Source organism: Haliotis cracherodii, unplaced genomic scaffold (genome assembly GCF_022045235.1).
Source record: "Haliotis cracherodii isolate W230 unplaced genomic scaffold, xgHalCrac1.p SCAF_11, whole genome shotgun sequence".
In the NCBI taxonomy this organism is placed as follows: Eukaryota; Metazoa; Mollusca; class Gastropoda; order Lepetellida; family Haliotidae; genus Haliotis; species Haliotis cracherodii.
The window spans coordinates 4354437-4380034 of NW_027266266.1; the positions used below are offsets into that span (position 1 = coordinate 4354437).

A 25598-nucleotide genomic window follows, 5' to 3' on the forward strand; every position below is an offset into this window, starting at 1 on the left:
CAACGAGCCCCAAATGGGCGAGTTAAGTCTACTTCAGGAACTAACAGATTCGCGTGATTTCTCCGTCATAAACCATGTTATGGTTGATATAGACAGTTTTAGTTGTTAAAATGCATGCTCAGATTGGCAAGTGAATTCCTTGCTCAAAATCAGCTGCAACAACAATAGTGTGACGCCATCATAATGGTTTAAATCTTACACGTCCCTTTCACAAACAGTGACAATTGCTGTGAGAGAGAGAGTTGCTCACTTAAGTCGCTAGCCGTTGGGGCTGCATGCTTTTTATCTACCCAAGCCCCCATAGGGGTTCCAGGGGCAAAAGTGCCTGTCTGAAATTAAACGATCTCAATTGGCTGATATGTGTCATCGTACCCTTATGAGGTGATTGTTGTTCCTGCCATCAATCACTGGTTTACCTGGTGCGGATTCCAGTTGCTGCAGAACGCAGGAACGTGTCGCGAATGTTGTTCCTGCTATCAATCACTGGTTTACCTGGTACCGACTCGAGTAGTTGCAGAACAGAGGAACGTGTCGCGAATGTTGTTCATGCTATCAATCACTGGTTTACCTGGTATCGACTCGAGTAGTTGCAGAACGCAGGAACGTGTCACGAATGTTGTTCATGCTATCAATCACTGGTTTACCTGGTACCGACTCCAGAACGCCGCGATGCAGCAGGAATATGTCGTGAATGTTGCTGACTACAGCATTTTTCAGCCACTCACCCTTCTATCCCAGACATGCTTCCTAGTTTCCCCAGTGAGTAAAAGACCTGTGAAGATCCGAGTTAGAATAGGTCTTCAGCAACCCATGCTTACCGTAAAAGGCGACTATGCTTGTCGTAAAAGGCGACTAACGGGATCGGGTGGTCAGGCTGGCTGACTTGGTTGATGCATGTCATCGATCCCAATTGCGTGGATCGATGCTCATGATATTGATCACTTGATTGTCTGGTCCAGACTCGATTATTTAAAGACCGCCGTCATATAGCTGGAATATTGCTGAGTGCGGCGTTAAACAACAAACCAACCAACCAACCCAGTGAGTAACAAACTCTCCATATGTGAACGTGTTGGGTCTCACGCCGATGTAAACACGTTTTCGTTATTACGGTGTCAGGAGAGTCTGGTGTGACGAAAACATTTTAACACAATGGGCACCCACAGAACAGGGTGCTGGCAGACCAAGGGAGACAATCGGGGTAAATCAGGGATCCAAACCTATGGCTTACGGATCCACTTAGACCACTGTTTCACATCTATCCCTTTGAGTGAATGAATGATCAATGTAAATAAATGCATCAAAACCCTTTCCATACTCCTACAAATTCCTGAAATATCCAGTTCATACAAATGTAAGATACGTCTTGAAAAGAATGACTTCGTCGTCTGGACGAGAAGAAAGGGAGGCAATCACTATATTATTGATTGCAACCCGGCCGATCAACAGCCGTGGAAGGAATCTCGTTCCGTATCTTTTTATCTCTCAGACCTTTTGAATCACCCTATGGTATCTAGGTGATCGAGATCCTTGAGCTTCGGATCCCGATTTACATACACACGAAGGTAGGTTATAGCGTGGGGTGTTTAGCTCAGTGACTGCGCGACTTCTGCCTGTAGTTGTCAGATACGAGAGCACTCTCGAAATAGTTGACCTACATCAGGCTCACGGGGGGGAAATCAGTGCCAGCAAGTAACGCAACAACACGACTAGCGGGGACTACAAGCAAGACATGGAGAGTTAAGGTCAAAGGTGATGTTATGGCGGTATTTGTTGACATACATGCATTGTGTACTGACCGTGGTCTTTTCTCGCGAAGTCGGAATACGCACATAACTCTTACTGTTAAGTGTGTAGGGAGTCAGCGAGGGAGCGTGTACGGTTTTACGCCGCTTTTGGCAATTTTCCTGCTATATCACAGCTTCACGCAACCTACCTATGTGGGATTCGGGTCTTCGGCGTGATGAGCGAACGCTTTAACCACCAGGCTACCCCACCGCCCCTTAATGTAAACGAGTGCGTGAGTGAGTATTGTTTTAACCGCTTTTAGCAATATTCCAGCAATATCACGGCGGGGGACACCAGAAATGGGCTTAACATATTATACCCATGTCGGGAATCGAACACGGGTCTTCGGCGTGATGAGCGAACGCTTTAACCACCAGGCTACCCCAACGCCCATTAATTTAACGAGAGCGTGTGTGAGTATGGTTTTACGCCGCTTTTAGCAATGTCCCAGCAATATCACGCCGGGGGACACCAGAAAGTGGCTTCACACATTGTACCCATGCCGGGAATCGAACACGGATCTTCGGCGTGATGAGCGAACGCTTTAACCACCAGGCTACCCCCTTAATTTATAAGAGAAAAGGGCAATCAGCAATCTGTGTTAAACTGACCTGAAGGGATTGGCTTAACAGCGACGACGTCTTGATGATGATATTTTCGTTATTAATGTTTGTTTGTTGTTTAACGCCGTACTCAGCCATATTCCAGCTATATGACGTCGGTCTGTAAATAATCGAGTCTGGACCCAAAATCCAGTGATTGACATCATGGTCGTTATTAATGCATTTTTGACAACGTGTAAAAATAGCTCCAAAGTCGTTTATATCAAACCTTGTAAATAATGTATAATATAAAAAATCAAAATGTTCCGCTAAAGAATCTGCGGGTCGCTGTGTTTGTAGCACAAGGTGCACATTCAGATTACCCAACTAACGACACGTTTCTCACTTAAGTCCCCGCCATTGATTGTGTAGAGTTGCGCCCCCTACTCACGCCAGGATACGCTGGTCGTGTGTTCAATCCAAAATTCATTTCGCTTATGATGCAGTACTGACTTAACATTACACCACTACCGCAAGGTAATTTAATCCCGTGTTTGTCATTTCTTTGTAAATAAACGCGCCAAAACTGAAATGAGAAAAAATCTGTGCTGATGGTTGTCTTTCAGTGCGATATTCAGATCACATGTACACAAATGAAAATATTCTACTACAATCGCGACAGTGTGGAGTACGACCATTTATCATATAACTATCAATGACATTAGGCATTTTGCATGTGTGATAGAGCCAGACGGTCATATCACAGGGTGTGTAATAACCAGATCCGTATTGCACCCCTTGCAGATATGGCTCGTCAATTCATTTTGAAAGGGCGATCGATATTCGCCCGGGTGGTAAGAAATTAGAGTTACGTCCCTTAGTGCGTCGTCTGCCCGACTGCTCGTCCACCTTTCTCGTGAAAATGAGTGAGTATGGTTTGACGCCGCTTTTAGCAATATTCAAGCAATATCACGACGGGGGACACCAGAAATAGGCTTCACACATTGCATCTTTGTCGTACATGCAAATGTCATGTGAAACTTAAAACTCAAAACTTAACACTTACAACCTAAGACGTTAAGGGTCAAGGGAGACTACTCTTCAAACCTCCGCGGCCAAACCTTGTTGATAATTTTAACTTTATATAATGTTATAAAAGTCACGAACGTGATTAAAAAAACATGAACGCCCTTGCACATCGAAATTAATGACATTAAAACACAAAACAGTGTCGAATAACGAATTTCTGTACCAGAAATTCCATGTGTAATATGTGAGATGGGTGTTGAAAAATCCAAGATGGCTGTTACTGACGCTATACGGTCTCATATTACGTCAGTATCGACCATCTTGGATTTTTACTGACGGTAGACGGGCTCATGTTGGGTCAGAGTTCTGCTCTCTAATTGGTCAATTTCACTTTGAGGCATAATAAGACGATTTCCATATGATAACCTCTAAATATCCTGACACATCAAGACCCGTGAAGATCCGGGGTAGAATAGGTCTTCAGCAACCCATGCTTGCCGTAAAAGGCGACTATGCTTGTCGTAAAAGGCGACTAACGGGTGGTCTGGCTCGCTGACTTGGTTGATGCATGTCATCGGTCCCAATTGCGTGGATCGATGCTCATGATGTCAATCACTGGATTGTCTGGTCCACAAACGATTATTTACAGACCGCCGTCATATAGCTGAAATATTGCTGAGTGCGGCGTAAAACAACAAACAAACAAACACATCAAAGTACCCCTTGCCATCGAAATGTTTCCGTTGTCTGTCACGTGGAAACGTAAGCCTTTGTGAAAGGATAATAAAAACATTGGAAATAATTTCTCAAGTATAATGATACTTTGTCAATGAAAATTAACCATTTCAAGACGTATGTTTAACTAATTGTGCACTCTTTCCAAACATGAAATGGATAATAAACTTAAATTTGCTGAATTGTCTGTAAGATGTGAAGAATGGTCAGGTCGCTGACCTGTGGCACGATACTGGGTAGCAAAGATTACGGCACACAGACCTAATCATTTTGCCAAGTATAAGTCATATATAGACTTAAGCCTCCTTCTGAAATATTACATGGTATCTAAATTGCTAGTCATTCCTTTGCATTTGATTGGCTATGCAAGTAAGTGTGTTTTTTTCGTTAATGCTTCCACAAACCCAAACTGACCTATATGCCACGCCCGCTAATGGTCTACTGCTTTTCGATTGGTCGATAATACAATGGTCGGGGATTGAGTTGCATTATTGCGTTTAACGATGTGGTTGACTTGGAATTGTGGCTTCAGATTTTTGTTGTGTTTATGATTAAATAAGCAGTCTGTGAAGTAATGTTTGTTGAAGTTTATATTTTACGGTTTATGGAGTTGAAAACCGTCTCTTTATGTTTATACGTCCTTAAATGCAACAAAAAATGATTGAAGTCATTTATTGTATGTTCCCTTTGATTTTTTTCATCAGTAAATAATTCATACTATCATGAAGCGTATCTATTTACACAATTTGAGTTAGATACTATTTTCATCAGGTATCTTATCACTATCCAAAATGCCCATTCACTTTTCCAGGCCTTTGTCTAGTTGAGGCTTGGTTCGTTCGTTGTGTTTGACTCCCATTGTAGTGCTTTGAGCGAGTGAGTGGTTTGATCATATGGACATGTAAAATCGTGGACAATCAACATGAATAAATGATGTAAAAAAAAAATAAAATAAAAAAATAAAAAAATAAATATGGACATGGATAGGGCGCGTCATAAATGTGCTTTATGTTTTATTATAATTACAATAATATTTTACACTTATGTATGCTACGGGCATTATAACACACAGATGTACGTTATCGACCGCATAGATACACGTAATTGACAACCAGGGCAGTGATCTTTAGTTGGTAACACGCCGACGTGTTACAGCTGTAGTATTGCTGAGTACGGGGAAAGCAGCATTCATTTACTTATTCTTCTTTCAGAGTTGTCTCCTTTCTAGCAAGGTGGACAATGTCCTGCACGTGGCGCGACTGCACGGACAAGGGCGGCGAGAAGATCAAGGTCGAGTGTTTTGATGGCCTTCTGTTCCCGCCAAAACCCATCGACGTCACGTCCGAGAAACAGTGTCACGATATCCGGGACTTGGAGGTCAGGGAGGACGACGTCTTCGTACTGTCCTACCCCAAATCAGGTTATTAATTAGCTTTATCTTACCTTACACGTGAATATCGGATTCCGAGACCCATTCTATAATTATAATTGCGCGCTAACATGGAAGGTGTACTCGATACGGCGAAATGCAAGTATTACATTTGCAACATACCAACCGCAATTGCACATCTCGAATTAATCATGTAAGACGTCATTTTCCGGATACTTACGATATTTTCCAAATGAAATGTATCTAGAGGGGAATAACTCTTAAGTTTGTTTTGTGTCGACTGCAGTTTTTCGATGGATTAGAAAACGAACGAAGTTGATGAATGCTTAACTATGCTATTCTTACCGATTCTGAACAAAGTATGCACAAGACATACCTGCAATATAATTTGGTATGTCGTAAGATAAACTCTGATGACATGGAAATGTCTCCTTGGTCTAGTGGTAAAGCGTCTGTCGGAGAGCTGAATGTCGGTGGTTCGATCAACAGCCGCGTCATACCAGGCGCTTTACATAAAGGGCTTGAAAGAAGGACTATTCGGCTCGTATCAGTATATTGTGTCTGAGTGACGTATTCATGTAAAACTGCGGCATGGTATCTCAGTGGACTAGAAATGTAAAATCGGTGGCATTAGTCCGGACTAGCACAAGTAGCCACGCGCGCACGCGTGGAGAAGAATCTTCGGAAGTTATCAGATATGATCCTACGATTTAATATTTGACTTTGTTTGTTTCAACAACTGTGGCTGTAAATGTAAATGTGTCAAAAAAGGATGAAAAGGTTTTCAATATTTGAACATCAACAAGTTGTAAGTGATATGAACATGTCCAATAATTTTCATGATGAGTTTCGCATATAATTTCGCATATAAGCCGAGCGCCAGACAGGGTAACAACAAGTACCATCTTTTTACGTCTTTTGGTATGAGACCGCCTCCGTGGTCTAGTGGTAGAGCGTCCGGTTTTAAGTCGCTAAAACAAGGACTGGTCGGCTCGGAGTCAGTATACTGTGTCTGGAGGGGTATTCATGTTAAAACTGCGGCATGGTATCTCAGTGGGCTAGCACTATAAATCGGCATGAGTCCGGACTAGTACAAGCAGCCACACACACACACACACACCTGCATGCACGTCGCTATATAAGTGCAATAATCTTGGACGCGACGTTAAACCCCATTTCACCTCACCTCACCTTTTGGTATGACGCGGCCGGGGATCGAACCCCGGACCTTCCGCTATCCGGATGGACGCTCTACCACTAGACCACGGAGGCGGTCCCATTGTAGAATCAATTTAAAATTTGATTAGATCTTATTTATGGGCTTAAGCGCTCGGTTTCAAATTGAAATAGAAAATATCTAATCTTCAGTATCTCACATGTCAAAACACAGTTGGTTTATCTTATTGTAAGGACAGATGATAGTTATCCTGGTTCAGTTACGCAGCACTTACCTGTGCAGAGTTGCGCCCCTTTAAGGATCAGCATGTCTTGCGTTCCATTCCCAGATTCCCCTTATAATGATCCGTGATTTGTCAGCACTATGCCTGAATATTCAAACTAGAAAATTGTTTCAAATACTTGTCATGACTTACCCTAAACAACAGAAACCTAAGTGACCTCAGTGACCTGAGAGACTGGGTGGCCCACTGGTCTAAGACCCAGGAGTTCACAGTTGCGTCCCTTGTTCGCCCTGATTATGATCCTTGGTTTATTAGCATCATGGCGTGAGACCTGAATCACTTCGAGCTTTCCTCCCACAGTAATCTGACATGCCGTGATACAAGTGAATGGCGTATAAATCCAACTAACTCTTCCAAGGGTAGTTCCCGTACGGAGTTGCGTTCCGCAGGCCTGCCAGAATCATTGATGCCAACCCGGACTCGCCCTGGTTATGTTTCTAGTTTTCAGCACCATGCCAGTCTCGTGGATTTCATTAAAGTGGTATACAGCTAAGACCTGTATCACTTAAGGCTTTCCTCCCACATGGCACGCCGTGATACAACTGATATACTGTTCAAAGCGGCGTTAAACCCGTGTCACTCACATTTGTCTCCGTGGTTCTAGGGACTCACTGGACGTGGGAGGTGACACAGATGCTGGTAGCTGAAAAATCGGAGTACCGCAAAGAAAGAATGCCAGTTTTTGTTCTGGATATAACGTCCAAGGCGGACCTGGACGCTATGACGTCTCCCAGGGTGTTCGCTACTCACTTCCGCTTCCGGTACTTCCCACAACAGGTGCTCAAGAAGGGGAACAAAGTTGTCATGGTTCACAGGAATCCTAAGGACGTCGCCGTGTCAACTTATGGGATGTACACGGGGACAAAGAGCATGGCCATGTACGACGGCAAGTGGGACGACTACTTCGACATGTGGTTGAGCGGGGACGGTAATGTGGGAGCGAAATATCTTGATGTAAATGTGTTATGGATGTAAATGGATTTGTTTTAATTATTTTTTATTAGAAAATACTAACATAAGATGTTGGGAATACTGAAGATTTTGGGAACATGAACTGAACTGGATTGTATGATATGAGTGAGTCGGGTTTTTCACCCCTTTTAGCAATATTCCAGCAATATCACTGAGGGGTACGCTAGAAAGGGGCTTCACACATTGTATCCATGTTGGGATGGTGTGACGAGCGAACGCTTTAACCACCAGGCTATCCCATCGCCACTGTATGTTTGGAAGCAGTGGCCGAGACATATTCAACAATGTCGGTGCGCTTGTTAGGCATGGGTGACTAAGGCATAATGCGTGGCATTTCGCTGTTCAGATCTGACAGATTATTATGGTCGTGGGTTCGAATCCCATATTCGTTCTGATGAGGTTTGGTTAGTCAGCAACCTGCCTATGCTTATAGGTTTCACCAAAGTGGTGAGCTTCTAAAATCTGGATCACGATGGCTGTTTCTCCCTATTAAGGCTGACATGCAGTCATATAATAAAATATAGATAGGTCTTCAGCAAGCCATGCTTGCCGTAAAAAGCGACTTTGCTTGTCGTAAGCGGCGACTAACGGGATCGGGTGGTCAGGCTCGCTGACTTGGTTGATGTATGTAATCACATCCCAATTGCGTGGATCGATGTTCATGATGTCAATCACTGGATTGTCTGGTCCAGGCTCGGTTATTTACAGACCGCTGTCATATAGCTGGAATACTGCTACGTGCGGCGTTAAACAACAAACAAACAAACACTCAGTCACTCACTCCAGAATGTAAACGTTCTAGTGCCCTACAACTCGTGGTTCGACTTTGAGCTGGAATGGCAGAAAGAGTTGGAAGAACACCCAGAGATGAACGTGCACCACGTGCATTATGAAAATATGAAGAAGGTACAGTACATTGTAGCATTATAGATCAACTCAATATGCACAGTGACATGAATCACATTACATCGATTGTCGAAATATCAAACAATTCTTGAATCGAGTAAATATTCCTCACTGCTTCATTAGCAAGTTTGCAGCCTTCGTGGCCAGATAAAAGCCAAAACCTCATGTCAGAATATTAACTGTTGTTCAGCCAACCCTAACTAGTGAGAAAGTGTATGCAGTGACACCTCGTTAATCCGGACAGGTAAGGAACAGATAAGGCTACACATCTTTCACTGTTCGTTTCAAGGGCCAGCCACCCCCACTGAAAAACAGTCGGTCCAAAAAATAAACTAAACATAAAAATATTTATTTTTATTATGTCTCACGCTCGTAATATAGACCATCTTATACAGTGGAAAATGTTATGTATAAATTCCATGTGTACATCACTATCACGGCAGAATGACTTTCTTATAAATAAATAAATAAATAAATAAATAAATAAATAAATAAATAAATAAATAAATAAATAAATAAATAAATAAATAAATAAATAAATAAATAAATAAATAAATAAATAAATAAATAAATAAATAAATAAATAAATAAATAAATAAAGATTTCGACCGACTTTGTGTGGAAAAGCTTGAATAAATCCGTGAAACATAAAACAACATATCCGAAGCCATTACTTCTTGGTGGTGTTTTTTCCTGCTGTCGGGTAGAGATGGTGCTATCAGTTATCAGTGCATTTGTAAACGTTTCAGGACCCCGTCGAGTGTGTTAAAGGCATAGCCTCGTTCCTGGGTCGTGACGTCAGTGACGAGACATGCGCGGACATCGCTGAAGCTTGTGGGTTCAAGAAGCTCCGCCAAGCGTACAGCGACTTCAAGGGCGATAAGTTGAAGGGGGACTGGAAGGACGACACGGGGATTTTCAGAAAAGGTGACACACGGTCTCAACTGGTGACACACTTCCATTGAAACAATGTGTGAAGCAAGGGGAGTTTCTACGGGGATTTCAACATGCGAACTCATTTAGGGCATTCGATACCTATTTAAATCTAACCCTCTAAACTCGACTCGTTTTTCACAATAATACGTTTTTGATATGTATGTGTCTATATCTACGGTTAACCAATATGGTATGTCTGGTTATAGAAGGAATGCTCTCAAATCTCATCGCACCGGCATATAAAGTAGGGTTTTAAAACCATCAGCATGGCTGTCTCTCCGTCCGTCCGGTTCTTCCCCCGGATCAGGACCTGTTTCATTTTCGAGACGTCTTCACATCAAGATAAACGTATATCATTGAATGGTTAACTTTCACTGAGCAAATATCCTAAAACGTGAAAAACTATTTGAATTTGCGTTGTTATCCTTTTCTACATTGGCTGTACGGCTCCACGTGCTGTCATGGAAGTCCAAGAGAGAGCTGGCGTCACGGTCACTTTGGTGTTTAAATATATATTGTCACGGACCTCACTGTCGCACTTGCAGTAGCATATCTATATAATTATGCAAAACAATAATATAATTATGTAAAGCTCCCCAAAAGGCTTGTATTAGGCCAGTCTGTTCTGATATCGGAATAAGCGCGTTTATTTACGAAAAAACGGAGAAAGTCCGGTCACGTGATATGGATATTAGCCTGTGGCAGTGGTGCTATATGAAGTCACCATTGAGTGTGTGTACCTGTATATACCTGTCTGTCATAACGATATACTCTCGACGTCACCGCTCCATCGTATATATATATACCTCTCGGTTGTAACGTTATACTCTCGACGACAACATCCTTGTTGAATACACCTGTCGGTCGTAGCGTTATGCTCTCGACATTCACCGCTCCATTGTATATACCTGTCGGTCGTAACGTTATACTCTCGACGTCAACGCCTCTTTGAATATACCTGTCGGTCGTAACGTTATACTCTCAATACCATCGCTTCTTTTATGTACGGTGCACGGGTGGCCCAGTCGTCTAAGTCGCCGCAATACGCTATGCAAAGTTGCGTCCTTTAGGCACACCTCAAACCTATGATTGTGGGTTCGAATCCCGGTTCGCCTCGATTATGTTTCCAGGTTTGTCAGCTCCGTTCCCGTGCTCTTGGTTTTCACCGAAGTGGTAAACGTGTAAGACCTGCATCACTTCAGGCTTTCCTCCTGACATGCCGTGATATAACTGGAATACTGATAAAAGCGGCGTTAAACACAACTCACTCACTCTTTCATATACCCACATTTTCTGTGAAATCGAACCATAGTTTGGTGTGTTAGATTAACAGATCAGAACATACAGTCATATTGAACGAACGGACGCCACAGCTCAGAGTCACGCCACCCTTGTGATGTTTTTGAGATCTGGGCCCCGTTCCACAAAGCGATCTTAGCACTAAGTTGGACGTATTTCCCATACTTTAACCTAGGTTTACGATCGTCGTAGCGCTAAGGTCGCTTTGAGGAACGGGGCCCTGAACTAACCAGTTCATGGTATTAAAAACACTGCAGTTTTGAAACAGTGTGGATGGTAATGAGAAAAGGTGATGGATATATTATTAGATACGTGTAGGATATCGTTATGTTCCACAGGCGAGGTCGGGGACTGGAAGAACTGGTTCACGGTGTCCCAAAGTGAGAGGCTAGACCAGGAATTCACGGATAGGATGGGAGCCAGTAGGTGGACGTATAGCTTCACCATGTGACCCCTCTCTATCAGCTGTGTATGAAGAACGGGTCAGTGGTTACAATTAATAATGGTGTGAGAACTTTCCGATATTTGCACATTTTTGCGATTCCCAGTACTTACTGGCCGTTGAAGCGATATGAACTTAACGTCGTCATCCGTTGTTCAGGATGTCATAAATTGATAACTATTCTGAATATATCAATGGCCTGACTCTATCATGTTTCTCAGGAGAATTGATTTTTCATATCTGGATGACTTACTCGAAAGGGATGACGGATTATCTATCCGTCGGTCTCTCACAATTCTTTCACTCGGGTCAGGGTAATTCATCGTAACTTTTTTATTTTCTTATTTCCCCAGGGAGTTCACATCAATGACCGGTCCCCCATCCCTAACGGTTGTGAATTGCCGGTTGATGTCTGTACAAGGTGTATTGAGTCGTGGTCAGATGCTTGTACTTAAGGGACGCTTTTGCCTTGTTAGAGTTGTCTAGTCAAGACATGTAATCGGAACAGTATCTCAGTGATATCACTACGTTTTCCACAATGGGGAATCCACGAGCACGGTTATATTTGTGCCCCCAAAAAAGAATCATAATCAGAGTAAAAACATTATATCCCAAGTTCTCGGGCTGTTAGCTCCATTTATCAATTTATCATAAAACAAAATGGTTTTCACGGGAGACGTGGCGTGGTTGAGAACACATGCTGTCTCCTAAGAGATATCGCTACAATGAAATTTCATCACACTGCTTTGCAGACCATTGTGACATCACATTATCAAATGACATCACTAATCCCTCTTCAACTGAACCTGTTCAGCTGTACGTTTTACACCCAAGAAACTGGTTATTACTCTTTACAAACTGAAAAGTGGGAAGAATGATTTGGATGATAAATAGATTCTCACCCCCGTGTCTTCTCAGATCAAATATATCAAGACCCGTGGATAAAAGTCAAAATATCCTGAAATATTACGATCACGCGAAAACATGCATTTTATGTCCTAACATCCACTATACGATTATCTCAAAAACATGTTTAAATTCGCACTGAATAAATGTATTTTGCGATTCATCGAAGTGAAAGTCAAATGACAGAGTGTTGGAGCATTGTAAAAGTCTTTATTATAATCAGAACTTTTAATCGGATTCATGTGGTCTAGATTACTATTTATAGTCTTATAAAAAGTGTTCGTACCTTATCGAAAATTACGACATACTGGAAAAAAACGTTGTATTATCCTAATTAAATCTACCTGCTGTAAGTATGCATTTAACAAATGTGTACCTTATCTTGTTAGACTTGAATGTGTATGAATGTTTAGACGTGAAGTATTTTAATTTTGATATTTGTAAATGACATCATAAATATATAATATAGTTTAGAGGATTAGAGAAATCAATTCGACGGTGTTGGATCGCTGTAGCATACATGTATTGGAACAAGACGTCTCGTATCTTTTGAGTTATGTATGTGTTGATGTTAATCCTTCATGTTAACACGGTGTTGTTACGCTGCTATTTTGATTCAAGCGCTAACGGTTTTGTGATCATTAATATGTCTTGTCATAATGGCTGTATGTCTAAGTGGTTTATTGTCCAATTAAAGACTGTTTATCTCTGCAGCTTACCGAGGTGAAAGTCTACCTTTTTAACAGGGTGTTGAAGCATTGCAAACTGACGGTGAAATGTCAAAATATGCCGGCGAACAAATGCTCTGAAATGCAAAATCGCTGAATATATCTGACGAGATGTCCTTACAAAGATTCGACACATACCGCTCACAAACACTGAGTCATGTCCTGAAACACTACTGTTCAGACACTCCAGGTGAGTGAGTGAGTGAGTGAGTGAGTGAGTGAGTGAAAGTTGCCTAAAGTCACAATCAGCAATATTTCTCCTACATCACGGCGGCTTTGTTGATTTTGTTGTTGTTTATGCCGCACTCAGCAATATTTCAGCTGTATGACGTCGATCTGTAAACAGACAAGACAATCTACCGATTGATATCATGAGCATCGATCTACGCAATTGGGATACGATTACGTGCAATCAACAAATACACCAAGCCTGACATCCTGATCCATCTAGATGTCCGAAAAGATGCGCGTGAGTCAGTGAGTGCCGATTTGCGACAGGAAACAGCAATATTATAGCTATGTATCATCGGATCCTGGATATCGATGATCCCTGTAAGAATAGGTCTTCAGCAACTTCTGCTTGTCTTACGAATCGACTAACAGGATCAGGTGGTCAGGTTGATGCATGTCATCGTATCCCCATTGCTTAGATCGATGCTCATGATATTAACCACTGGATTGTCTGGTCCAGGCTCGATTGAACACAGACCCCCGTCTGTATTGCTGCGTGCGGCGTTAAACCACAAACAAACAAACAAACAAACAATGTAACGTCGACCCTTGAACAAAGAAGCCTTGTTGAAAGACCCATCCGTTGCATTCCAATTATTTTGTAAGATGGCTCTATACCTGCCCTGAAAAGTGTGTTCATCGTTAAATTATCCAAAACAAACGAAGTTATCACATTTACAATAATTTATTTTCACATTAGGTCTAAATATCATGTTCAACAATTATGACCATATCATAGTGCTCTCTCAAGCGTATTGTTCTCAACAATTAAGCACTGTGGCGTCATATCGCTTCATCAACTTGAGAATCACTAAAATGTATTTGTGATTATATCAGAAAGTTTTGTCACACGATATCTCAACATTTAGGTGTAATGTCCTCCTCTCCTGCATCTTGATACTCCAACACTGCATCGATGTAGTCCACAGCCAGTTTCCCTGCCCAGGAATCAAGCTTGTAGTTCTCTATGAATCCACAGTGACCACCCTTCTCTGTCGTCACCAACATCCAGTTAGGCCGCTGGAAATGATCATAGGGTATGTTGCCAGCAACACAGATCGGATCGTCCAGACTGTTGATACACAACACAGGGGAGACAACTGAATCAACGTTAGCCATTGGGTCGTTGTGCAGCCACATGTCATCAACGTCCTTGAACCCATGCATCTTGAAGTAAAGGTGACCCTCCATTTCCTCTATAGACTTTGAATTGTAAACAGCTTGGATGTCCACAACTGGCTTCAGAATAAGTTCGTTCGGTTTAACCAAAGTCGTTTTCACCAAATGAAGTATCAATTTCTCATATATGGTACTCATGCCCTCGATTTCTGATAGATCGAATCCCGACCCTATGAATACAGAGGGGCCGATGTACGACCTCCCAGCGTACTCACCCAAATACCTACTCAGTATAGCCGTTCCTGCGGAGTAAGCAACGCCAGACATGGCAGCATTAGGGAACTTCCGGCAAATATGCTCCACACAGTATCGAAAGTCACTTGTTTCCCCAAAGCACTGGAGACGCGGTGTTGTGAGCAAGGAACCACAATGACCGCGCCTGTTGAACACTACAACTCTGAATCTCCCGGCCGCCATCTTGCACACTTTGTTGATACCCTCCTTCCCTCCCCCCACCCCCGGAATTACGACCAACACGGGACTTGTGTCAGTCAGACACGCCTCGTTGTCCAACCAGTCAAGAGAAACGAGACCACCGTCCGGTAAATGTACGTTTTCTCTCTTGTAGTTCAGAGGTGAGAGCTCAAGGCAACAGATAATTGTATGTACATGCCTATTGCCGAGTCCCAACGGCGGGATGTAAGGTTCTTTCAGCCGTGGTACTTTATTTATAATGTACTCGTGGAGTTTGGAATCACCATAGAACAGCTTCGGTATAGACTTCCTTCGTCGGAACCAACTGTGATAGATGTAGATGGCAATACAACTGACGCAAATAACCACAAATATCATCTCGACCCTTGCAAGAGAAACAGACCCGATGTGGAATATATATTGCCGACTGTCTAACTTTGCGGCGCTTCCCAATGCTTATAAAGTAACGCTTCGGTGGCGTCAATTCTAATTTCATTGTAATTGATGAGTCTCCACTATGAATAACAGACGTGGCCACACATGGAGAAAGGTGGGTTGGTGATAATTGATATGTACCTGCGAAGAACAATGTTTACGTTAGCAATGGTTGCACGCCTGCGCAAAGTCATTGTACTGGGCGGATACAATTTCAGTAACAATTTGCCAGTAACTATGTAATTAACCGTAAATTATGACAGTAAAAGAAAAATGTAATTTGAACCTCAATTATTTGCTGGTTGCAAACGTCCTGGGGTCCGTTCCACACAACAATCGGAGCTCTAACGTGATCATAACTCCCATTTTTAACAAAGACTTACGACCATGTACGTGTCCATGAATCGATAGATTCCATTTCTAGCAAATGATGTTGAACATTGCCAATTACACATCTGATGAATGATGGAAAAGTATTTATTTCGAGTATAGTAATGGCATTCCGTATCAACTCTCAAACTGAACCGGTTTCGAGAAATAAATGCTAACCAGATGCTTGAACAGGTTTGTTTTACGTAACATTTCGCCACACCTGTCGTCCAAAATGAAGGAACTATTTCGGTTTTAGCAATTTGGTCCAAATATTAAAGTTTTTGACACTGATTAGATGCGGCTGGAGTTTGATGCTTTACACAAGTACCGATTTGATTTATTTCTATTAATAATGATCTGTATATGGGTGAGTGAGTGCGTTTTTTACAATCGTATTTTGGCAACATCATGACTTGTTGGCTTCATGAGAAATCATACAACGGAGATGGGTCCCAGTCGTTTGCCAATCGCTGCGCATGGATCTGGGGCAGAGTTGTGTTTTTTGAGAACGCTTGCTGCTCTGTCTGGAAACTTAATTTGCCCCGTGGGGAAACCTGACAAGAATAGATCCCCAGAATCATATAGGTAGCTATGCTGATCGAAAGATGCTACATAATGGATTAGGTAGCCACACCTGGTTAGTGCACGTCATCATACGCCGACAGTGTCGATCGTTACTTAATACTATTGATCGCAAGATTGTCTGGTCCAGGCTCGATTATTCAGAGGCCGCGGCCATAGAGTTTAATATTGCTTAGTGGGGCCTAAACAACATGCAAAAGAGAAATGACGTCACTTTACTTTGATTAGCGTAATAAGGTCATGAACTGACCGTAGTGGACAATGCATAAGTCTTATTGAAGATAAGGACCTTTATTGAGCGGACACTGGAAGACATGGACCATAGAATTGGACCGTGTGTCCCGAGCTCCGTGAATCGACTGCCCTCTACAACTCCCACCGCGTCTGCTATACACATACATGCACATGCACAAATACATGCACTTGCACAAATACATGGACATGCACAAATACATGCACATGCACAAATACATGCACTTGAACAAATACATGCACTTAAGCAATTTTCAAAATGCAAAAATAGTTCAGTCTTTTTACAATTATTGTTCTATTTCTTATATTCAGTGGCTAAAAATGATAGGATTAAAAGAAAAAAGAAAGGCAATGTATATTTTTATATTTTTTACTTCAATCTAAACGTGGGGTGGTCGGGTAGCCTAGTAGTTAAAGCGTTCGCTCGTCACGCCGAAGACCCGCGTTCGATTCCCGACACGGGTACAAAGTGTGAAGCCTATTTCTGGTGTCCCCCGCCGTGATATTGCTGGAATATTGCTAAAAGCGGCGTAAAACCATACTTACTCACTCAGTCTAGGCGTACGTAATTAGTCCATTGTGATATTCATAAGCCCTTTTGAAGATCTCAAGAACTTTAAGTCTATCTGACGGAACAATAATTGTAAAATGACCAAAATATTTTGGCATTTTGTGAAGTGAAAATTTCAGGTATCTTAAACATTGACCGATTTTACACATGCACTCTAACATACAGTTGTTCCAGGAATTAATACAAGATATAATAACTACTGGTTTACCGTTAGATCTAATACATACTAGTAGCTGCAACCTGATCAGACGCAATCATTTCAATATCAAAAGAATTACAAACACAAGTTAACAGTGGATTGACAGCAATGTACATAAAGGTGTGTGTGTGTGTGGAAATGCAAAAGAAACAAACAAAGTAAATATCATAAACTAAAGTAAATAACAATACAAGTGTTCATACACACGGTATCATTATCATGAGAGGAGCTGTATAGACGCATTGTACACTCAAACAAAAATAGTTTCAGTTTTGTTTGACACAGTTTCCAGCAAAGACGAAAGCGTGATTGATATTATGAGCAATGCCCCATGTCATCTTCGGATGATCTTTTGTTTGTTGTTTTACGCCGCACTGAGCAATATTCAAGCTATTAGACTGCAGTCTGTAAATAATCGAGTCTGAAACAGACAATCCGGTGATTGACATCATGAGCATCGATCCAAGCAATTGGGATACGATCACGTGCATCAATCAAGTCAGCGAGCCTGACCACCCCACTCAGACTAAGTATACTGACTCCGAGCCGACCAGTCCTTGTTTTAGCCCCTTAATGCCGAGCGCCAGACAGGGTAACAACAAGTACAATCTTTTAAAGTCTTTTAGTATGACGCGGCCGAGGATCGAACCCGGACCTTCCGCTCTCCGGGCGGACGCTCTACCACTAGAGATAGGTACACGTAGGTGGTCTACATGAAAATAGATAATTGTTCTTGTATCAATTTTACGCTTCCCACTTCATTGGAAAATATACGTGCTCCGTACACAAGTACCTAAATACCCACATCCCAATACTAACGCCTGAAACAGGGCAATGTGTGTGGTGGCATGAAAAAATATATACAGTATGGAAGTGAATAATGACAACTGTGTTTGAGACATTCTGCGTGCTTACACTTGAGAAATCATGAAATAAGTGAATAAATGGTTTAAAATAAGGAAAAGAATATTTTGATGTCAACTACTTTATTACGAGGAACACAATGTTGAGGAGTATATACTCACTCCTTCATCAGGTGTTCCTCATAATACAGAAGTTGACATTCATAGATTCTCCTCCTTGTGAGTATCACTTTTAAATGCCTTTCAAAGGCTTGGGTAGAAATAGAATATATATTTGAGTGTAAAACCTAAAGAGATTATGCAAACTTGACTTTATCGGTATTAATTATAATTACCATTTAAAAGTAATATTTGTACTAAAATTCACTTTAACGAGGCAATGAAACATTAATCTATCATCATACAACCCTGCACAAATATTAATTATCCACATGAAAGTGACCTTCCTACTTCACATGTCTGTACATCATTTGCTTGATAACGGTGTAAGTATCTTCACCGAAACGATGCAGTCATAGAAATATCCTTACAACTATCTCTCTTGTCCATCATGCCATTAGTTAACCTCTTTAGTTGTAAGCATACTACAGTGAGCTTTTGTATAAATAAAAGCGACAACACCCTTTCATTATTCACAGGAATTCTCTGTCTAAACCTGTCGATTCCGACTATATGGTTAGCATGTATTTATGAAGATTATTCCATAGAAAGTCACTAGATATGTTTCAACAGGATTGGAGATCGACACTTGAAAATAGTTCAATATATGTCATGTATAGATCTTTTAAATCGTTGATTGAACCTGAATTGTATTCAAATGTTATAATACACAAATCTATGCGCATAACATATTCAAGATTTCGTCTCGGATTGTCTGAAATAATGGTTAATATTGGACGACATCTTTATGTCCCGAAGCCAATGAAATTGTGTCCTTTCTGTCAAACTTGTATAGAGGATGAACTTCATATACCGCTTGTTTGTACTGTTTATACTGATTTAAGGGAAGCATATATTCCACAGAAATACCTGCATTTATCAAATTTTGATTCATTACATGAATAAAAATTTGATAAACGCAGGTATTTCTGAGATTTACAATCTCTGTTGAATTCTAATGATAGAAAAACAATTCTAAGGTTAGCACTTTATATTCATCATGCACTTTCTCGGCGCAAGATTCTTATAGTATCGTGATGTCACTTCGTAAAATAATTGTGTACATTCACTTTGTAACATTGTCTCCACATATGTATTGCATGCAGCAGTTGTACTAACGGTTATTATTTCTTTGTACTCTTGTTTTGTATATGGGTCGGAGGCCTTAATGTAACAGGGATTTATTTAGCTAAGTTATGTCGTGTACATAAATGTATAATTAATCATTTTAATCTTATTTCACGTTTTAGGTATCCGGCAGACGACGATTGGTTTATATATATACAAGTTGAAATTAGTTGTCAGTCCGTCTGTCTCTTGCTTTTATGTTTACTGCACAATTCTGTGTCACAGGGCTGGTCACATTTTGGTTATAAGGGTATTTGGGTTGGTCTATTTTCATGTCATTGTCGTTGGTGTTTTAACAATAGCCCAGGCCAAGCTTCTCACTTGATTGGTCCTGTTTTCAGATATACATGTCATCCGCCATGTTACTAACCAGTCACACTATCACTGAATGAGGATTGTACACCTGCTTGATTTTAACTCATTTAACTCAAAGGTTAGTTAGTATACATTTTAGTTGTTATATAAATTGTAAATTAAAGTCTAATATAAATCATATATAAAATAGGTATAAATATGTTCATGATCAACCTAGTGTAAGTATATACACAATCTACCATTTAACCTGTATGAATGTGCGTATGGTTTGTTTTCTATGTTTAATCTGGTCAATATGCTGGCTAGAAATTATTGTTTTGTAACTGTTTACTGTATGGTGTAATATTGATATATCATGAATCCTGTATTGTTGATAAAATTGTAGACTTTCATTGTGGTGGTCACTATTATGTATATATGTTTCACTAAGTATAATGGTAGCCCTTGATCAATGTATTATCCCTTATATAGGTTTACTATACGAGTTAGCTGTTGGGCTACTTGGTGCGTGGACACACTCCCGTGTCACCCACAGGGTAGGTTTCTTTGTACAGACTCTATGGTCTGTTTCATTATTAGGCCATGTTATATTTTATAGTCTTCATATCAACAGATACTTTGTTCATCACATGTAAACATGTAATCATATAAAGTCATTTGTGTAATGTATTACTGTGTAATACCTGTATATGATGATATATATGCGCATTTATGTACTTAGTTCATAATGATGATAGGTTGACCACGTGTGATTTTAAATCACGTATATTGTTTATTTTTATTATTATTACAGAGTGCCTTCTTCCACTACGCTGGAATAAACAGATTGTACCTCACAACCCGTAGCCTGTGGTTTATGTAATAACACCCTAACACCACTATATCATGGCTGCAACATTAAGTACAATAAAACCTCTTGAACTTGAATCACTATCAAATAGTGATGATACCAGGTGCTGCGAAAACATGTGAAATCTTCTATGTGAAATACACATTGCAATCTTCTTGGCTTGGTGGTGTTGGGAACTTGGGGTCTGCAGTAATAATATCCACGATATTCTTCAATGTGCACTTTAAGGGCGTTTGTGAAACCCTATGGGAAATCAGAATCGGTCTTAATAACATTATGTATGTGGGAGTCAAGCTATGCATGTTATGCTATCTATGCTATAAAAGGTAAACTATTGCTCGATATATTTGCTATCCCCGTTCGTCATCCAGATTTCCACTATTAATATTCACACTGGTTCTTCCTGTCCAAAAACCTTACTTTATGGGCGCCATATATGGTCGAAGTGCAAAGGTCCGGTCATTACATTTTTATCAAAAAGGACTCGGATTGGCCACATTTGTTTTCATCATGGCTGCAATGTCGGCCATTTTGAAAATTAGATTCGAAACAAATTCAGAAGACATGATTGGTGGGAAAAGGCATGTAAAGCTTGGGTTAGTGAGTGAGTTGGGTTTAACTTTTGGCATGACTCTTAAACCTTTAGACTGGATTCGAATGCTCCATACAAAAACAGATCCATACAAAAAGATCTATTACTGGTTCCAGCAAATGTACCACCAAATCCTGGTCTCAGGGATTAACCATAATCCTTAATACAATCAGTGAAGGGCTTCCTGTATTTTCAAATAAAGTATTTGAAACAAGTGGAATTAGTACCAAAACCTCAAAAGATTAGCTTGACTTTCTCAGAAAAGAACCAGCTTCAGTTCTGTCAAAACATTTGATTTTTCAACTTTATCATGTTTCATTTTTGATCTATGAATAAAAGTTCAGAGTGACAATACACTATACACAGGACTGTATGACAAGACGGATGACTTCCACTTTTTCCATTATGTGAAGCAAAACTTTTGCTACTCCAGTGTTTGGTGTATACATTTCACAACTTTTTAGGTACAATCGGGCATGCTCTGTCTACCAGGATTTCAAGGAACGGCATACGACGCTTGCTCAAAAGTTGTTCGATCAAAGTTACATCATAAAAGACCTCAGTAGAAGTTTTGAGGTAGACAAGTGGAGGACATTCGACGCATAGGCTACAAAAATGATCTCGAATGTTATTCCCTATTTTTACTTGTACCATATGTTCCCGAGTTTTTGTTTTTCTGGGACACAATTGACTTGCCTTTGCATGTTTTTGTGACTTGTGCCACCGTTTGGGCAGTATAACCTGACGTTCTCGTGATCACCTGGTAAAATCACTATTTGATAGTGATTCATGATATCATGATATGGTCGGAATCCTAAACTGATTCTGCAGATATTTCTTATAGATATGGAAAGGGTTTAATCGCGCTTATAGATACCATTATTTCTTTTAAATGTATATAGTACGTCCGTTATACTAAGGTGGCCTGTAAACAATCGAGTCTGGACCAGTCAGTCCAGAGATAGTAGACCAGACAATTCAGCGACACGATACTGCGTTTACTGATGTTATTGAAACTAAAAATAATAAATGTACAAGCGCAGAGATCCTTCTGCTTACAAAGAAAGAAACACAAAAGAAATATTATTATGAAACTCAGGGATTTAATATCTACGCAGTTCAAATAAAACATACGTCAACGATGGGTGATGGGTGTAACATAATTTGAGAATCAACAATGAGATATTATACATCATCTATCCTGAGTGAATGATTGCTAGAAGCTCATGGCGAGTTACAGCATGGACAGGTAAACTGTTATTCCGAATAACTCAGTATCAGTTTAAAAAAGAAAATAAAGGTAAATCGTATCAAATGTCAGCAAATTGCTGAAGCCAGCAAATTGCTCAGATGACGTAATATTATCAATTTGTTACGACATGAACAATGGATGACGTCAAAGTGTATGTTTTAACAATTAAGCAGTGTGGCTTCATCAACTGACCAATCAACATTCAGAATCACTAAAATGTTTTTGTGATTATATCAGAAAGTTTTGTCACACGATATCTCAACATTTAGGTGTAATGTCCTCCTCTCCTGCATCTTGATACTCCAACACTGCATCGATGTAGTCCACAGCCAGTTTCCCTGCCCAGGATTCAAGCTTGTAGTTCTCTATGAATCCACAGTGACCACCCTTCTCTGTCGTCACCAACATCCAGTTAGGCCGCTGGAAATGATCATAGGGTATGTTGCCAGCAACACAGATCGGATCGTCCAGACTGTTGATACACAACACAGGGGAGACAACTGAATCAACGTTAGCCATTGGGTCGTTGTGCAGCCACATGTCATCAACATCCTTGAACCCATGCATCTTGAAGTAAAGGTGACCTTCAAATTCCTCTATAGACTTTGAATTGTAAACAGCTTTGATGTCCACAACTGGCTTCAGAATATGCTCGTTCGGTTTAACCAAAGAGGTTTTCAGCATATGTAGTATAAATTTCTCATATACGGTGCCCATGGCCTCAAATTCAGGTAGATCGAATCCCGACCCTATGAATACAGAGGGGCCGATGTACGACCTCCCAGCGTACTCACCCAAATACCTACTCAGTATAGCCGTTCCTGCGGAGTAAGCAACGCCAGCCATGGCAGCATTAGGGAACTTCCGGTGAATATGCTCCACACAGTATCGAAAGTCACTTGTTTCCCCAAAGCACTGGAGACGCGGTGTTGTGAGTAAGGAACCACAATGACCGCGCCTGTTGAACACTACAACTCTGAATCTCCCGGCCGCCATCTTGCACACTTTGTTGATACCCTCCTTCCCTCCCCCCACCCCCGGAATTACAACCAACACGGGACTTGTGTCCGTCAGACACGCCTCGTTGTCCAACCAGTCAAGAGAAACGAGACCACCGTCCGGTAAATGTACGTTTTCTCTCTTGTAGTTCAGAGGCGAGAACTCCAGGCAACAGATAATTGTATGTACATGTCTATTGCCGAGTCCCCACGGCGGGGTGTAAGGTTCTTTCAGCCGTGGTACTTTATTTATAATGTACTCGTGGAGTTTGGAATCACCATAGAACAGCTTCGGTATAGACTTCCTTCGTCGGAACCCAGCATAATAGGTGTAGACAGCAAGACAACCGACGCAAATGACCACAAATATCATCTCGACCCTTGCAAGAGAAACAGACCCGATGTGGAATATATATTGCCGACTGACTAACTTTGCGACGCTTCCCGAACCTTATATAGTAACGCTTCAGCGGCGTCGGCGTCAATACTAATTTAATGGTAATTGATGACACTTCCCATTGCTTATATAGTAACGCTTCAGCGGCGTCGGCGTCAATACTAATTTAATGGTAATTGATGACGCTTCCCATTGCTTATATAGTAACGCTTCAGCGGCGTCGGCGTCGGCGTCGGCGTCGGCGTCGGCGTCAATACTAATTTAATGGTAATTGATGACGTTTCCCGTTGTTTATATAGTAAAGCTTCAGCGGCGTCGGCGTCAATACAAATTTAATGGTAATTGATCAGTCTCCACTATGAAAAACAGATGGAGAATGGTGGGCTTGGTGTTAATTGATATGTACCTGTGAAGACAATGTTAACTTAAGCAATGGTTGCACGCCTGTGCAAAGTCATTGTATTGTGCGGATCCAATTTCAGTAACAATTTGCCAGTAATTTTGTAACTAACCGTAAATTATGACAGTAAAAGAAAAATGTAATTTGAACCTCGATTGTATGCTTGTTGCAAACGTCCTGGGCTCCGTTCAACACAACAATCGTAGCTCTAACGTGATCATAATTCCCATTTTTAACAAAGACTTACGACTATGTACATGTCAATCGATAGATTCCATTTGAAGCAAATGATATTGAACATTGCCAATTACACATCTGATGAATGATGGAAAAGTATTTATTTGGAGTATCGTAATGACATTCCGTATCAACTCTCAAACTAAACCGGTTTCGGGAAGGAAATGAATGCTAACCAGATGCTTGAACGGGTTTGTTTTAGTAACATTTCGCCACACCTGTCGTCCAAAATGAAGGAACTATTTCGGTTTTAGCAATGTGGTCCAAACATTTAAGTTTTTGACACTGATTAGATGCGGCTGGAGTTTGATGCTTTACACAAGTACCGATTTCATTTATTTCTATTAATAATGATCTGTATATGAGTGAGTAAGTGCGTTATTTACAATCGTATTTTGGCAACATCATGACTTGTTGGCTTCATGTGAAATCATACAACGGAGATGGGTCCCAGTCGTTTGCCAATCACTGCGCATGGATCTGGGTCTGAAAAACCAAACTGCGAGTTGTCTTTTTTGAAACCGCTTGCTCCTCTGTCTGGAAACATAATTCGCCGCGCGGGGAAACCTGGCTAGAATATATCCCCAGAGACATATAGGTAGCTATGCTGATCGAAAGACGCGATATAATGGATTAGGTAGCCACCACACCTGGTTAGTGCACGTCATCATACGCCATTGTGTATATCGTTACTTATAATATTGATCGCAAGATTGTCTGATCCAGGCTCGATTATTCAGAGACCGCGGTCAAAGAGTTTGACATTGCTTAGTGGGGCCTTAAACAACAAGCAAAAGACAAATAACTTCACTTTGCTTTGGTTAGCGTACCAAGGTCATGAACTGACCATAGTGGACAATGCACAAGTCTTATTGAAAATAGGACCTTTATTGTGCGGACACTGGAAGACATCGACCCTAGGATTGGACCGTGTGTCCCGAGCTCCGTGAATCGACTCCCCCCTGCATTCGATTCCCGACATGGGTACAATGTGTTAAGCCCATTACTGGTGTCCCCCGCCGTGATATTGCTGGAATAT

The 25598-nt window shown here is 41.0% G+C and overlaps 3 protein-coding genes across 3 annotated transcripts; 1 reads left to right on the forward strand and 2 right to left on the reverse strand.

Moving 5' to 3' along the window:
* The first annotated feature begins 1503 nt into the window (after positions 1-1503).
* Positions 1504-12071, forward strand: LOC139456128 (sulfotransferase 1C4-like). The gene is made up of 7 exons (XM_071237661.1): positions 1504-1565; positions 5306-5514; positions 7549-7872; positions 8719-8822; positions 9572-9749; positions 11396-11539; positions 11853-12071. The coding sequence occupies exons 2-6, from the start codon at positions 5334-5336 to the stop codon at positions 11506-11508; spliced, it is 900 nt and encodes a 299-aa protein (XP_071093762.1). The 5' UTR covers positions 1504-1565; positions 5306-5333; the 3' UTR covers positions 11509-11539; positions 11853-12071.
* A 2039-nt stretch (positions 12072-14110) lies between these two features.
* LOC139456124 (uncharacterized) lies at positions 14111-15335 on the reverse strand. Its single transcript, XM_071237657.1, has one exon. It carries the CDS (start codon positions 15333-15335, stop codon positions 14223-14225), a length of 1113 nt encoding a protein of 370 aa, XP_071093758.1. The 3' UTR covers positions 14111-14222.
* Positions 15336-22756: 7421 nt separating this feature from the next.
* On the reverse strand, positions 22757-23898 carry LOC139456125 (phospholipase ABHD3-like). The gene has a single exon (XM_071237658.1). The coding sequence runs from the start codon at positions 23896-23898 to the stop codon at positions 22786-22788; it is 1113 nt and encodes a 370-aa protein (XP_071093759.1). The 3' UTR covers positions 22757-22785.
* Positions 23899-25598: the final 1700 nt, after the last annotated feature.

What these genes read in the sequence shown, in the direction of transcription:
- LOC139456128 (XM_071237661.1), top strand. Translation starts at nt 5,334, where the DNA reads ATGTCCTGCACGTGGCGCGACTGCACGGACAAGGGCGGCGAGAAGATC. An exon ending in CATGTGGTTGAGCGGGGACG is followed by an intron (nt 7,873 to 8,718) that starts GTAATGTGGGAG and finishes TAAACGTTCTAG; the next exon opens with TGCCCTACAACTCGTGGTTC. An exon ending in CACGGGGATTTTCAGAAAAG is followed by an intron (nt 9,750 to 11,395) that starts GTGACACACGGT and finishes TATGTTCCACAG; the next exon opens with GCGAGGTCGGGGACTGGAAG.
- LOC139456124 (XM_071237657.1), bottom strand. Translation starts at nt 15,335, where the DNA reads ATGATATTTGTGGTTATTTGCGTCAGTTGTATTGCCATCTACATCTAT.
- LOC139456125 (XM_071237658.1), bottom strand. Translation starts at nt 23,898, where the DNA reads ATGATATTTGTGGTCATTTGCGTCGGTTGTCTTGCTGTCTACACCTAT.